The following is a 12,865-nucleotide window of genomic DNA, read 5'->3' on the forward strand; positions in this document are numbered from 1 at the left end:
GGCGCGGTCGTATACCTGCATGAGGAGTACACGTCCATCCGAAACCTCACCAATATACCCCATTCAGCAGCTCATCATGGTCCGTCCCCTCCTTCTCTCTCCCTCTTATCCTACATAGCTAATCTTGCGTCCAGCTCCCTCTATCCCTCCTTACAACGGCCAAAGGCCACCCAATGCTTGTGGAGTTGAAAAACGGCGAAACCTACAATGGCCACTTAGTCAACTGCGATACCTGGATGAACCTCACCCTACGCGAGGTCATTCAAACGAGTATGGACGGGACAAAGTTTCATAGACTGCCGGAGTGTTATATTCGTGGGTCAAATGTGCGCCCAATCCCACCCCTACTACCATTGACAATTGCTGACTGTTTGGTGACCAGATCAAATACCTCCGAGTACCAGACGAAATCATCGATCTAGTCCGTGACCAGAACCTTGCGCAAAGAAGTGATAACAGGATGCACGCACGGGGTGCACCAAGAGGTGGTGCAAATCGCGGTGGGCATGGGTTGCAGCGTGGTGGGATGATGGGTGGACGTGGTGGCACTCGCGGACGAGGTGGAATTCCTGATCGGGGACGTGGACGGGGTGGATCGTTGAGGGGTGGGTTCTAACGTTCTGGAATGGTGACGGGGTTTTCATCGGAGGTGAAAGATGCACGCGTGTTTGTGACGGGGGGATCCATATACCAGGAGCGGGGATCCGTGGAGGTTACGTGACAAAAGGAAAACAAACTGGACAATGTATGCAGCGTACCAGTAATAATGCTATTATGAAAGGATAGACGCATTCCTACGTCCAACCTCATTCAAAGCTTAAGCCTTCCTATATCCCTTCATGATCTCTAAATGATACTTTTCTTTGCTTGAATCCCTTGAAAATAACCCTTGTCCCAAAAATGCAACCAAAAACAACTACTTCACGTCATCATACACAAACCCTTACTCCTGAGCAGGAGCAGGAGCGGCGGCAGGAGCATCCTCACCAGCCTTCTCGCCCAAAGGAGTGTTGTTCGCACCCCTACCCTCCCCAGCACGTCCACCACGTCCACGTCCACGACCGCCCCTTCCGCGTCCACGTCCACGTCCACCACGACGATCCTGGTTATCCCCAGAATCACCAAACTCCCTCTTTCTCTTATCCCGTCCCTGGTTTCCAAAAGTCCTGTTCCCGCTACCGCCCTGCTCGAGCTGCTTAATGTACTCGAATCCATTGAAACGCTTGAAGAAGCGGGGCTTGGAGGAGCCCTCTGCGGCCTTGCGTGCGTATTGCTGTTCCTTGGTTTCGATGGTGACGTCGGACATGGACGCAGCCTCGGAGAGACCAGGGAAGGTGGGCTTCTCAGCGAGGTCGTAGAAGGTCTTTGCGAGTTCTTCGGTGGAGAACATGACGTCGAAGGAACCCTTGAACTTGCCGGCTTCGTCACCCTTACCCTCCTCGCGCTTGAGACGGAGAGAGTCGATGGGACCGAACTGCTCAAAGTACTTCTCGAGGTCAATCTGGAGCGTCTTGCTCTCCTCCCGATCCAGACCACGAACGTGAAGGGTGCGCTGCTTAGGATCAACACGGTTAAGCTCGTTCTTCCTCTTCACTCTCGTATCATCAGTAGACACGAGCAATTTCTCACTCGTCTTCAACGCACTAACGATAGCCTCAAACGGCTGAAACCTCCTACACCTCTTGAACGCCGCAATGGTCGCAATGGGAACCCAGCCATCATTGTTCCAGGCCGTGGTGAAGAGGAATTTGTCGTAGGGGAAGTTTGCATCGGAGAAGTAGAATTCGATTTGTTTGAGGATTTCCGCGGGGTCGGAGGTGACGGGGAGGTCGGAGGGGTCGAATTTGGAGTTGGTCTTGAAGTTGGTCTTCTTGGAGTCCTGCTCCTGGATCGCAGCGGCGACGGCGACGGAGGCATCGGTAGCGGTGGTGGTCTCAGCAGCAGCCTCGACGGGGGCAGCAGGAGCAGCCTCCTCGGTCTTGGGAGCCTCGGTCATGGCGACCTCGACAGCGGGGACCTCCTCGGCCTGAGGGATGACAGCTTCGGTTTGCTCAGCGGACATTTTTGGGGTGTTTGGATGACTGGACTCTTCTGCTTTGTCCAGGATTTCGGTATATTTACGAGCTTTTTCGGCCAGAAACGGCGGTGAGCCACAGCTGTGCCACACTGAACGTATAATACGGCAGAGGAGGAAGACAAACACGAGAATGAATGACAGCTCCAGCAGACTGTGTGCTTGGGTTTATCAGCTGTTTCGGTATCCTCGAACAAGGTTTAGGCAGTATTCATCCACGCCGGTACCAGCTGTTGAGGTACCGAAAACGTTACCTTTTCCCCGCGTCGAGGCCCCTGTAACGACGACTCAAAGATATCCCGACAAGAACAACAAAAGCATCTTCAACAGGAAGTACGCGCTAGCCGACATGGTCAATGGGCCTCTAGCAATCACCTTCTTGGGAACAGCATCCGCAGTCCCTTCACACACCCGCAACCACTCCTCCCTCGTGCTGAAACATGATGCTGGGTCTTGGATGTTTGACTGTGGAGAGGGAACGCAGAAGCAGATGCAGCGAGGTGGTGATGGAGTTAGGATGGGTCAAGTGAAACGCATCTTCATCACACATATGCATGGAGACCATGTTTTTGGCATCGTTCCATTAATGGCGTCCGTGTTGTGTGGAGCTGGAGGAACGGTTGGAGCATCGGATCCGCGGCTTGACAGTGCCGCTGACAAGAGCGCAAGAGCAGAGACGGGTGAAGACGAGGCACTGGAGATTTATGGACCTTTGGGGTTGAGAGAGTACATCCGGCGAGCACTGAGGCTGACATACACCAATCTTGGCGGAGCATATCGAGTGACTGAACTTCACTTTCCGACAGATCAGCCTCAGCCAGAAGGGAGACCACACCTCCTTGAACTACCAGGGAAGAATATCCTGCCACATGGAGATGGCTTATGGCGAGATTTCTGCATTACCCCAAATCTCGTCGTCTCGGCTGGACCCATCCTACACAGTGCACCGTGCATCGGCTTCGTCGTACAGGAGACAAATGTTCCGGGAAAGATGAACCCAGCTTTGTACGCACCGCATTTGAAGAGAAACAAGGAAGCACTTGCGGCGGAAGGTATTGCCAACCCCATGAAACTCTTGGCAACTATTCAGCAGGGCACTAAGATCACATTGCCTGACGGCACAGTCCTCACTCCACCTGCGCCACGAGTCGGACGAAAGATCGCTATCCTTGGCGATACCCATGACCCCAGCCCCATGGCTGTTCTCTGTGACGACGCTGACCTGCTCATCCACGAAGCCACGAACGCACATCTTCCAGATATCGACGCAGCAACCAAGTCCACAGACACTTTCGAAACTGTCCAGGAGCGCACAATCTGTCACGGACATTCTACGCCACAAATGGCAGGTGCCTTCGCGAGAAGAATAGGAGCAAAGAGGTTGTGTCTGAATCACTTCTCCTCGCGATATAAGGGTGATGAGAGTGAGGAAGCGATGAGCATCATGGAGGGTATTAGAGCATTGGCGATTAAGGAATTTGGATCGGATGATGTGACCTGTGCAAGAGATTTCATGAGGATCGAAGTGAAGAGGCAAGAGGAAGAAATTGAAAGGTCGTAGAGCAGGTTGATGCAGCCAGAACAATTGGAAAGAAGATTGTGTTTTGGTACACAGTGGGAGAGTTGATTGATCAATGGCAAGACGGGTCAAGGCTTCCGGGGTGTGGCGAGTCAGACTCTGGAGAAGGACATGGCTGTCACGACATTGCAATTAGCAACTAAGATTGACAGGCTAGACACGTCCTAATAGATTTAGACAAAGTGGGATAAAGCGAACCGATATACAATTGCATTATTGAGCATAATATTTTCGACGTATGTATACTTGGTATATTCGATATCATTCTTCCCACGCTCACTTGGCCAGCGCCGAAGTCGGCCGAAGCGGTAACCCACTCCTCACATAAACACTATCGATCGATTTCATCTCATCGATACTCTCCTCCCCCGTAACCCAGTGCGCCGGCTCCCTTCCCCTCAACTTATCCACAAACGCCTCGAGCTGGTACCTGTACGTCGACCAATACGGCTGCGTCGCCCGCCCAGTCTTGCTCCACTGCGGCCCACCGGTGAAGTACTTGTGATACTCGGTTTTCTCGGTGGCTTTATCCGTGACAGAGATATAGTGGTAAATATGCGGCATCATGGCGTTGTAGAAATAGATTTTGGATTTCTCGGTCTCCACCTCGATGGACGGCAACTCCCACAAACGGGGTATAACACTCAGAAGGCTCGAACGGGCCATGTCGGTGTAGATTTTGGAGACGACATCATATCCGTACCCACTCTCGAATAACAAGTCGGCGGTCATGGCCGCGTCGACCTTGGAGTCGTGATCGGCCGTGCGAGCATGGGCACTCAACACCTCCTTCGGCGTATGCGCCTTCAACGCGAACCGTGTGAACGACATAGCATAAGTCATATCCATCAAACTACCACCAGCGAGATCATACTGCCACCTGATATCACCCGCTGGGACCGCAGGCGATGCAGTCATCCGCGCATTCGTACGGATGATCTTTCCATGCTCCCCCGAATCAAGGGTCTGACGGAAATGATGGGCAGCGGGGTGAAACTGCCAGTGGAAGGCTTCCATCAAGATCTTTCCGCTCTTTTGGGAGAACTCTACCAGCTTCTGGGCTTCCTCGGCGTTGGAGGTGAAAGGCTTCTCAAGGAGGACGTGCTTTCCAGCCTGAAGAGCTTTGTAGGCCCATTCGTAGTGCAATCCGTTTGGGGTAGAGATGTAGACAAAGTCTACCAACGGATCGTCGAGAAGGGATTGGTAGTCACCGTATGACTTCTGGAAGGAGTACTTCTTCGCCTGGAGCCGCGCCGTGGAAGCATCTCGGGAAGCAATGGCGTAGAGTATTACATCTTCATGAGTCTCGACGGGGTGGATCACTGCTGCGGCATTGATCTGGGCAGAAGAAAGGACACCGAGACGAAGAGGGTTCGAAGTCTTCTTCGGAGCTGGGTGTAGCCAGGCTTCTGTGTATTGCTGCAGAAACGTGTAAGCTTGAAGTGCGAGGGCCATTGTGTGTGTTGTGCGTGTGCTTGTATGGTCAATTGCAATTGAGAAGTCAAGTCACTTGAATCTTGATTTGTCAATTACGCGATTCCGCTGCAAGTAACCTTATGTTGGCCAAACAGACTGGATGACGTCGAGTGTAGATGTCCAATAGCGTATATTCCAGATACACCTCTATAACATTCAAACAACAAAAAAGAACAAAGTCTCCTATAGAAATCGCCGCTCCGAAAAACGCCCATGCTTCTTAATCAATCTCAGATAAATGCATACCATTGCAAGCTCACGTTCGAGTCCGGCTTCAATATCAATACTTTCAGAAACCATCGTCACATAAATAAGACTCTCGCCCAAGCAAACTCGACCACAAACTCAACCTACATAGAACACCCATTCATCAACGTATTCTGCGGGAACGAATACCCAGCATCCTCCCAACTCGTCAAATTCGCATTATCATACGCATTCCGATGATCCTCAATATACTGCGTCGTCGGGAACCCAGGTGGGTCACACGTCAAACTCATCGTGTCGTCGTCTTCATCCTGGTAAATTCTCACGTAGTCGATGTACATGGTACTAGGGAACTCGAGGGCCGGCCAGTCGATGTAGGTCCAAGAGGTGGAGAGACCGAGGTTCATGATGATGGACATGGGTTCCTCGGAGACGAGGCGTTGTCCGATGTTTCCGTTCGGGCCGACAGCGGAGCCGACCATTGACCACGTCTTTGAGTCACCGACGGTGAAGTCGATATACCCCTCCGTACTACCCGGCTTATACTCAAATCCATACGTCTGGTACTTCTTCCCTCCATACCAATCATTATTCAAATTCGTCACACCGGACAAAGCCTGCTGAAAAGGTCCACCACGCCACCCGTTCCAAGAAGAAACCGAGGTGTTGTAGATACACATGTAATCCGTATTCGGGACGTAGAAAATATCGTACGGCGCGAACTGTCCGGACTGCGTAGCCTGACCAAGACCAGAGGAACCATCCGCAGCACCTTCAAGTGCATCAATTTCCGGGGCACCACGTCCAACACCCTGGTTAGGATGATCCTCACCCGAACAAGTACACTTGTTTAACCTCTGTCCAGGCAAGTATGAGAGACCTCCGGGATCAGACTGATTCGGCGTGATACCAGCATCGCAAGAATCGTAACTGTACGGCCATACACCCTCCGTCGTCGCCAGATACCCTGGTCGACCAATATTTCCCATCGTCCAAATACCCGGCCAGAAACCTGGTTTGGAGGTTTTTCCAGGTAGCGATGCCGAGACTTCGATCAAGCCTCCTTTGTAGCAGAGCTTATTCCAAGACTGAAGCATACCGGAGCGGTAGTCGAGGTTATGTGACTCAATCGCATCGATACGAAGACGTAGAGTGCCATTGGCGGTCGTGACCTGGTCAGGATCATACCACTCCAAATCATTTGTCGCAGCATAATGAATATCAACAGCCTCCCAGAACTGATCATCACCCGGATAAAACGACCTTCCATCCTGATTAAACTCATCACTGAAGACCAACTTGAGCGTACGTCCATCATGCGGTGCCGTTTTCGTGTAATACTGCTCCGGCGTGTCAGGGTCGATCAAGCTCGTCCGAATGGCGCCAAGGGTACCGAATGTATGCGATGTCAGGGATTCGGTCGTAGATGTCTTCTTGTGAGGCGAGCTGTGACCCGTGAACACGAGAGCAGGCCAAACAATGAACAATACCAACGCACCCAAAACCATCACCAACAACGATCCCAGCTTTGCCGCTCCCTCCCTCGAAACCGCATCCTTGAACCCGGGTTTCGGATCAGGCGTATTGGGATCATGCAAATCATCATCCGCCTCCTTCCAATCCGCCCACTCCCAATCCGACACCAGCCCACTCTCCTCGCCGTTCAGAGAGAGCATGCTCGCCGTTGCAGCGGTATTCGCACCGACGAATACCGCACCTTTCTCCATATCAGGACTATTCGAATCAGTAGGCGACTGGGCTCCCATAGCGGGAGAGTTGTACCCTGAGTAATCCTGAGAGGAGTGGCGTGGGTACCTCCCAAACCCATCCGAAATCGATCCAGCTCGGGAGTGTGGTGCAGTCGCGGCGAAAGCAGGGTCGAGTGATACTGACTTGAAATACGAACTTGAGGGTCTGGATGCGACTGGGGTCGGGACGGCAGTGGTTGCTGTAGAGGTGAAGGGTTGACCGTAAGTACCTGGGCGAGTCGCGGTGGGCGGTAACGGCGTGATCTCATCCTCTGCCCGCATACTCGAACTCGAACCAGAGCCTGATCCACTGCCGTAGGTATAGTGACTCGACGATCGTTGCGGCATCGTTGGCAAACCTGCAGTGAAGAGCGCAGACCTAGGGGCTGTCTGCTATCGAAAGATGTTGATCCGTGAGAAAGCGAACTCGGAAAGCGGTAACACGAGAAGTAGTCGAAGAGGTCCGTACGTAGACGAGAGGTTAAGGTGCGTAGGTGGGATGTATGCGGTTCTGTGGTTGAGGCTTTTCCGAGCAAGTGCAACCGGGGCTTGGTTCGAACTGCCAAGACAAGCTGAAGCCGTGTCGCGTAACAAACAGACGATATTCGCACTCGTACTGACTTTGGCTACGAGTTGACGGCGATGTATGCTTTCGTTGTACAGACAGAGCGTTGGTAGAGTACCGGTGTGGGGTGTGCCTTATTTTTCGTTACGGCTGGTTCACTTCATCAAGTTCTTGGCGCAAGTGGCTTTCACCAACTACGAAAGCTTGACCCCCCAGTCTAGACGACGCCCGCGCCCCGAAGAAAATACTCTGTAGGACCCCGTGTGCTTGGTAAGGGCGGCGAGTGTTGACAACGGAGAAGAGACGATTGGGTTGGACTGCGGATGTCGGAGTGTATGCTCGACGTTGACGTGGGTGGTTAACGTCGGCTCGCGATGTTGTTGGGGCTCGGGCGGATCTCGGCTTCGGTGAAGTCATTCTATTTTAGGATCGGTCCGTGCCCTGTAAGGTTTGTCGAATACGAGATGTCTTCTAAGAAGATCTACTTGGAATGAATGGATGTTAACCTTGTTCGTTGTTGCAAATCGTAACCGGCCGAATGCCGTTTGTGATCTTCTGCGTTCGGTGTTCCAATGCTGCGTATACGTATTGCTGCGCCGCAACGATCTCCCCCCATGGCATCCAAAACATCTCAGATCATATCGTAGCTAATCTTCACCATTCATCTTGCCATTCTCCAATCGACTCACACCTCCCCTCCCTCCGTATTCTCCTTCCCTACCCTCCTCTCCACAATCCCCGCCAAAACCTCCCCACCCCTCCTCCAAATCTCCTCCTCCTTCAACCTTGCCGCATACATACTCCTCACGCCAACCTGTGACGTCGCTGGTGGTATCTCCTCTTCTTCCAGTTTCTGCACTTGTTCGCGGAGTGACTTGGAGATGTCCTGTCACAACACCTCCCATTAGCATTTAGTCGTGCGAGTGCGAGAGACAGGTGAAGGACCTCTAGTAATTCCATATACCGGGATGAATGCCGTACGAAATCACGCTTTTTGCGTTCGGCGGGGGTTAGGTCGTCGGCGTCGCCCATCTCTACGTCTTCTTCTTTCATAGTCTCCTCCGTTTCCATGTCTTCGCTTGCTACACCATTGGGCGTTGCATAGGGTTTAGGACGTCCATTCAACGCCTGTATAGCCAGCCCAGACTCTCGTAGAAGAAATGCGACTTTCTGTCAGTTCACCGTCAGCCTGTGGTACATGAACTTACGAAGAGACCGCGGACTGACCTTTTCGATTTGAGAAAGCTGTGAAATGTATTCTTGTGCTTTATTCTCTGCGGCCATTCCTCTCGTCAGTCAATAGTAGAAACGTACAAGATGTTGTGAAGAGTTGGAGGTGTTACGGATGGTGTAGCGGTTCTTATCGATAAGGACGGCAACCAACTCCTCCAAAATCAACTCCTCCAAAATCAAATTCTCCAATTGCAAGATCCTATGTCAGAACCAAATCCAGCTCTCGATGATGAAGGTATGCTCCTTTACCCTCTATGATTTCTTGATCACTCCTAACATCATCAGCCTAGTCCTCGCCCTCACCTCGATCTACCCCGGCTCTCTAACCCCCTTCACCTCCAACCTCCCCTCCGTCTCCACCTACATCTTAACACCCCCCGACATCGAGCCCGCTCCCTCGATCCAACTCATCTTCCCTCACACTTACCCGGAGGAACCACCAGTGGTGGGCGCGTGTCATGGCATGGAGAAGGGGTTGGTGGAGGATTTGTTATTGGGGGGCGGGGCATGGCGACTAGGCGAAGTTTGCGTTTTCGAATTGTGCGAGATGATTCGGGAGTTATTGCAAAACGACACGGGGGCTGACGACATTGCGCAGCCAGCTGACCCGACACCTACAACCAATGAAGCACCGGAAGGAGTCCAGTTAGAGTGGGCAATAACAGAACCCATTACAGACCGAAAATCTGTCTTCATCGGGCACGCGACACAAGTCCATACCCAACAAGAAGCGAAAACCGCATTGGCGGATCTACTACACGATAAAAAAATCGCACGGGCGACGCATAATATGGTTGCGTGGAGAATCGTCACAGAAAGTGGTTCAGTCATCCAAGGTACGCTCATACTTCCCCAAAACGTTTAATAGGAGTCTGATGAGCCTGACCACAGACAACGACGACGACGGCGAAACAGCCGCCGGCTCCCGCATGGCCCACCTCCTCGAACTAACGTCCGTACAAAACGTGATCGTAGTCGTATCTCGCTGGTACGGCGGTATCCACCTCGGTGCAGACAGGTTCAAGCATATCAATGCCGCCGCACGGGAGGCGTTGAGGATTGGTGGATTTCTGCCGGAGGAGAAGATGAGAAAGGAGGAGAAGGGGAAGGGTGGGGGGAAGAAGGGGAAGAGATAAGTTTGGACGCGGGAGTGTCGAGAGCAGAGATGATGCGGTCAGAGCGCAGCCGGAGCATAGTAATAGAGGGGCTACCAGATTCGTCTTCGTCCGTCATGCTAGCGCAGCTGTATTCGCACGGTGCACCAGCACCGGATTGGGCTCGCACACAGATAAACCAGAACTCTAGTAGACGACCAACCAATGAAAACTCTTAAGCGTGCAGGAATGTAAATTCGTACATAATCCATTTTCAAGTTGCTATCCGACTCCCATATCTGGACTCGACGCTGCTGTTGCACGATGTTTTGATCGATGCGTGAGAATCGTGGAAAAGTTGTAGCATTGTGTCATGATAGGGGATAGAGAACTAGCCTGGATAATTTCTCAAAGGGTAACTCACAAGTTGGCCTGCTCGGTCTTCTTGTCCGCCCCAGTGTAATGCACAACAAATGCAACATCCTTCGCCCTCTCCTTCAACCGATCGTACCTCCCACTCGAACTCGCATGCCCCGCCTGCATCAACGTCTCCAACACCAACACGCTGCTACCATCACTTCCATCACCAACGACCCCAAGCTCACGCTGTTTCGCAACCCATTTGGCGGGTTCCCAGTATTGCACCCTTGGATCCCAGAGACCGGATGTGACGCGGCCGTTGGGGTAGGAGGTGTTGGGGCGGATGTTGTCGTAGGGGGAGTAAGAGAGCATGTAGTCGAAGTACTTCTTCTCGTTGGGGTCACCCCATTCGAGGTATTCTTCGACGGTGAGGGGGATGGAGGGGTCCATCATGGTGTTGATCACGTCGACGAAGGGAACAGCTGCAAGGTATGCCTTGAATAACTCTGGTCTCTGGTTGACTGTCGCGCCGATGAGGAGGCCTCCCGCACTTCCTCCATGGATCGCAAGACGGTCACTCGAGGTGTAGTTCTCCTTGATCAACCACTCTGCGGCCAGAATGAAGTCGTTGAAGGTATTCTTCTTCTTGAGGAACTTGCCTTCTTCTTCATACCAGGCACGGCCACACTCCGCACCTCCGCGGATCTTGGCGTAGGCGCAGACGAACCCACGGTCGAGGTATGAGAAGATCGCATTACCCTCCGGATACCGGGGGTCGTTGTTGATCCCGTACGAACCGTATCCATAGAGATATCCAGGGTTAGAGCCATCCTTCTTCAACAATCCCTTCTTATACACAACTGTAACCGGCACCGCCTTTGGGATATTCTGGCTCTCCCACGCCCCCTCCGGCAACTCCACCCAATGCACCTCCTCCACATACTCCTCCTTGTTCACGGTGGGCACCAAATCCTGCTTAAGGATCGATTTTCCACGAGTGACGAGGTTGTAGGCGTAAATGGTCTTGGGGGTTAAGTACGAGTTAAACCAGAACTTGAAGGTTTCGGAAGAGAAGTCTTGGTCAAAGGATGACATGGGGGTTGCGTCGTAGTCGGGTTCATCAAAAGAGATGGTGTGAGAGGGGGATGAGGAGGAGACGGAGCCGGAGTTGTCAGCTTCGAAGATGCGGAACTGTACAACAGAGTATTAGCAAGACGATATGGTGATACAGGGAGGGGAGCGTACCCTTGGTACGGCATCACTCCTTTCAACAACAACCAGATGCTTCTGGAATGGCACAACGTAGTTTACGTACACCAACTTATCCTCAAACAAATCCTGCCACTCGTCTTTCTTGCCACCCTCCACGCTTCTCTTCGAGATCTTGAAGTTGATCGCACCGTCATTGTGAGTAATGATGAAATCCTTGCCCATGTGCTCAACGTAGTAGAGTAGGCTTTCCTTGCGCTTCGCGAACAGGTGGACTTTGGCGGAGGAGTCAGAGGTATGGATGTACCGGACCTCTGAGGTAGTCTTCGTGGTCGTCTCGATGAAGATATACTCCCCACTCATGGATTTGGAGATATCGACGATGTAAGCTTCGTCTTCCTGTATACATCCTGATTAGCCCACTTCACCGCTACAAGGCATCCTAGGACTGCACACCTCGCGGAACAACAAACGATCCTGGGTCCTCGGCGTGCCAACTTTGTGCAACCAAACTTTATCCGTCCTTCTTGTCTTTGTAAATGTAACATACACAACATGCTCCGAATCCCCCATCCATTCGACGCCGTGTGCAATGTCTGCGATAACGTCGTCCAAGATCCTCTTGTCGCCCTCTAAGATCTTGAACTGTAATGTGTATTTCTCGGATCCATCCGTGTCGAGAGACCATGCAAGCAGCTTGTTGTCCGGACTGGGGTCGTAAGCGCCGAGTGAGAGCGTCTTCTCGTCGATAAGGTTGAGGTCGAGGACCACTTCCGATTCTCCGTCGATACCTAACCGCCGCTGACGGATAGGATACTCCTTCCCGGCTTGCGTCTCCTTAAAATAGTAATACTTCCCATGCTTCGCCGGGAGCGACGTGTCATCCTCCTGAATCCTCTTCTTACACTCCTCGAAGATTTCGTCGACGAGGGGTTGGAGGGGCTTCATCACCGCTTCGGCATACTCGTTCTCGGCTTTGACGTAGTGGATCGCATCCTCGGATTTCCGGTCATCGGAGCGGATCCAGTGATAGTTGTCGAGGAACTCTTGGTTATGGTATTTGTACTTGTAGGGGATCTTGTTTGCGACGGGGGGTTTGGGGAGGGCGGAGGTTGCGGTTGACATCCTGGCTATAGCCATGCTTGTTCGAAGTGGAGATATGTACGAAGATGATCGAAGAGTTAATCTGCGGACTTGCGATCGCAGGAAGCTCATACGGCTTCGAGGGTTGTACTGCGGTCGTCGTCGTCGATTTCTAGTACGGGTGAGGAGTGCGGAGGTGGTTTCGGCACGCGTACGCGGAAATCGCGGTCATGACAT

The 12,865-nt window shown here is 52.3% G+C and overlaps 8 protein-coding genes across 8 annotated transcripts; 3 read left to right on the forward strand and 5 right to left on the reverse strand.

Annotated features, from left to right (window-relative positions):
- Positions 1-76: 76 nt before the first annotated feature.
- SAICODRAFT_33016 (Sm-like ribonucleo protein) lies at positions 77-616 on the forward strand (the record flags this gene model as incomplete). Its single annotated transcript, XM_019168253.1, has 3 exons — positions 77-79; positions 135-326; positions 383-616. The coding sequence occupies 3 exons, from the start codon at positions 77-79 to the stop codon at positions 614-616; spliced, it is 429 nt and encodes a 142-aa protein (XP_019026721.1).
- A 249-nt stretch (positions 617-865) lies between these two features.
- Positions 866-2,171, reverse strand: SAICODRAFT_149001 (uncharacterized protein). The gene has a single exon (XM_019165533.1). It carries the CDS (start codon positions 2,060-2,062, stop codon positions 944-946), a length of 1,119 nt encoding a protein of 372 aa, XP_019026722.1. The 5' UTR covers positions 2,063-2,171; the 3' UTR covers positions 866-943.
- A 30-nt stretch (positions 2,172-2,201) lies between these two features.
- SAICODRAFT_28724 (Metallo-hydrolase/oxidoreductase) lies at positions 2,202-3,775 on the forward strand. The gene has a single exon (XM_019167209.1). The coding sequence runs from the start codon at positions 2,208-2,210 to the stop codon at positions 3,633-3,635; it is 1,428 nt and encodes a 475-aa protein (XP_019026723.1). The 5' UTR covers positions 2,202-2,207; the 3' UTR covers positions 3,636-3,775.
- A 154-nt stretch (positions 3,776-3,929) lies between these two features.
- Positions 3,930-5,108, reverse strand: SAICODRAFT_33018 (putative NAD binding Rossmann fold oxidoreductase; the record flags this gene model as incomplete). Its single annotated transcript, XM_019168254.1, has 1 exon — positions 3,930-5,108. The coding sequence occupies one exon, from the start codon at positions 5,106-5,108 to the stop codon at positions 3,930-3,932; it is 1,179 nt and encodes a 392-aa protein (XP_019026724.1).
- A 380-nt stretch (positions 5,109-5,488) lies between these two features.
- On the reverse strand, positions 5,489-6,958 carry SAICODRAFT_49048 (beta-glucan synthesis-associated; the record flags this gene model as incomplete). The annotated part of the gene is made up of 1 exon (XM_019168948.1): positions 5,489-6,958. A coding segment is annotated over one exon (1,470 nt), but the record flags the coding sequence as incomplete, so codon positions are not given.
- Positions 6,959-8,334: 1,376 nt separating this feature from the next.
- On the reverse strand, positions 8,335-8,933 carry SAICODRAFT_4852 (uncharacterized protein; the record flags this gene model as incomplete). The annotated part of the gene is made up of 3 exons (XM_019168928.1): positions 8,335-8,535; positions 8,595-8,819; positions 8,877-8,933. 3 exons carry the CDS (start codon positions 8,931-8,933, stop codon positions 8,335-8,337), a joined length of 483 nt encoding a protein of 160 aa, XP_019026726.1.
- Positions 8,934-9,057: 124 nt separating this feature from the next.
- On the forward strand, positions 9,058-10,224 carry SAICODRAFT_87668 (UPF0029-domain-containing protein). The gene is made up of 3 exons (XM_019171508.1): positions 9,058-9,117; positions 9,173-9,718; positions 9,774-10,224. The coding sequence occupies exons 1-3, from the start codon at positions 9,084-9,086 to the stop codon at positions 10,016-10,018; spliced, it is 825 nt and encodes a 274-aa protein (XP_019026727.1). The 5' UTR covers positions 9,058-9,083; the 3' UTR covers positions 10,019-10,224.
- A 275-nt stretch (positions 10,225-10,499) lies between these two features.
- SAICODRAFT_75398 (oligopeptidase B) lies at positions 10,500-12,776 on the reverse strand (the record flags this gene model as incomplete). Its single annotated transcript, XM_019170973.1, has 3 exons — positions 12,002-12,776; positions 11,582-11,944; positions 10,500-11,527 (listed from the first exon to the last, which is right to left on the reverse strand). Coding segments are annotated over exons 1-3 (2,148 nt in total), but the record flags the coding sequence as incomplete, so codon positions are not given.
- Positions 12,777-12,865: the final 89 nt, after the last annotated feature.

The sequence above is a fragment of the Saitoella complicata genome, assembly GCF_001661265.1.
Source record: "Saitoella complicata NRRL Y-17804 unplaced genomic scaffold SAICOscaffold_2, whole genome shotgun sequence".
Lineage (NCBI taxonomy): Eukaryota > Fungi > Ascomycota > Saitoellomycetes > Saitoellales > Saitoellaceae > Saitoella > Saitoella complicata.

Coding starts and splice junctions, on each gene's coding strand:
- SAICODRAFT_149001 (XM_019165533.1), bottom strand. CDS start 2,062: ATGTCCGCTGAGCAAACCGAAGCTGTCATCCCTCAGGCCGAGGAGGTC.
- SAICODRAFT_28724 (XM_019167209.1), top strand. CDS start 2,208: ATGAATGACAGCTCCAGCAGACTGTGTGCTTGGGTTTATCAGCTGTTT.
- SAICODRAFT_87668 (XM_019171508.1), top strand. CDS start 9,084: ATGTCAGAACCAAATCCAGCTCTCGATGATGAAG. Junction 9,118..9,172: donor TCCAGCTCTCGATGATGAAG/GTATGCTCCTTT, acceptor TCATCAGCCTAG/TCCTCGCCCTCACCTCGATC. Junction 9,719..9,773: donor AAGTGGTTCAGTCATCCAAG/GTACGCTCATAC, acceptor GCCTGACCACAG/ACAACGACGACGACGGCGAA.